General features: G+C 31.0%; 1 protein-coding gene across 1 annotated transcript in view; it reads left to right on the top strand.

The window, feature by feature from the left end:
* The window catches only part of LOC100570544 (dynein beta chain, ciliary-like), a 1,261-nt gene extending 1,152 nt beyond the window's left edge, over nucleotides 1-109 (top strand). Inside the window, exon 4 of the mRNA XM_029490033.1 lies at nucleotides 86-109. Coding sequence (XP_029345893.1) covers nucleotides 86-109 — 24 coding nt within the window. The remainder of the gene's footprint in view (nucleotides 1-85) is intronic.
* Nucleotides 110-1,017: the final 908 nt, after the last annotated feature.

The following is a 1,017-nucleotide window of genomic DNA, read 5'->3' as shown; positions in this document are numbered from 1 at the left end:
CAGCATATCAATACATTTTAACCCTCCTTGTTACGCAAGTTGCTTGTGAAAGGTCATTTTTAACATTGAAGTATTTAAAAAACAGGCTGAGAAATTCAATGACCAATGAACATCTTGAGTCTTTTATGCTAATGACCATTGAAAATAAAATTCTCATGGAAATAGATAATAATATTATATTATATATCATATCAATATATCATTATGAATGTATAAATCTTTTTTATTATATTATTTATAATGTATGTATTTATCTATTACTTATTACCTTATACCTACTATACCTAAACCATTAAAACACAATGTATAATTATTAATATTTCGTTGGTTTCAACTATTAAACTATACCTACTAATTTAATTTTTCAGCATTTTTCAGACTTTTCACTTATTAGTACTTATAGAAGTATATTAATATAATGTGTTAGAAGACAGAAGTTAAAAGAAATAGCAAGATAGTGATTGAAATACTTTTATAATACTGAATGTAGTTTTGAAATAGGCAAATAGAAAAACCAAATTCTAGCGTAGCGAGAAAAAAAATTTTGGTGGGTGGCCTAGATACATTTTAAACTCCCGGCCTGGATTTGGTTCCCACTCCGCCCCTGGTTACAGTGTACACTATTGACTGCAGTACTACTGCACAAACATCGACTGTCGACTGTCGACGTATATGAACCAGTACAGACACCACCTGGTGAAATTCCAGACAACCTTCGGGCCGGCTCTACCCTCCGAACAATACAACAATATATCCCCTCACTATCCAACGTTCATTGAAACCTTGTTTGTGTACACGTGTACTACGGCCGGTTCGCCATACCACAAAAATTCCGATTCAACGTTATACAACCACTCCGATAATATAATATACACGTTTATAAAATCCAATGACATTATTTAAGCTATATATTTTATACAATCATACGACTATTTCAAATGTACGACTTACGGTAATTGAATTTGTTAAAATAATTTAACGTTATATTATGTAAAAATTATCTGCTCGTTAACTTTT

The sequence above is a fragment of the Acyrthosiphon pisum genome, chromosome A2 (genome assembly GCF_005508785.2).
Source record: "Acyrthosiphon pisum isolate AL4f chromosome A2, pea_aphid_22Mar2018_4r6ur, whole genome shotgun sequence".
In the NCBI taxonomy this organism is placed as follows: domain Eukaryota; kingdom Metazoa; phylum Arthropoda; class Insecta; order Hemiptera; family Aphididae; genus Acyrthosiphon; species Acyrthosiphon pisum.
This window is presented reverse-complemented; position numbering and strand designations above follow the sequence as displayed.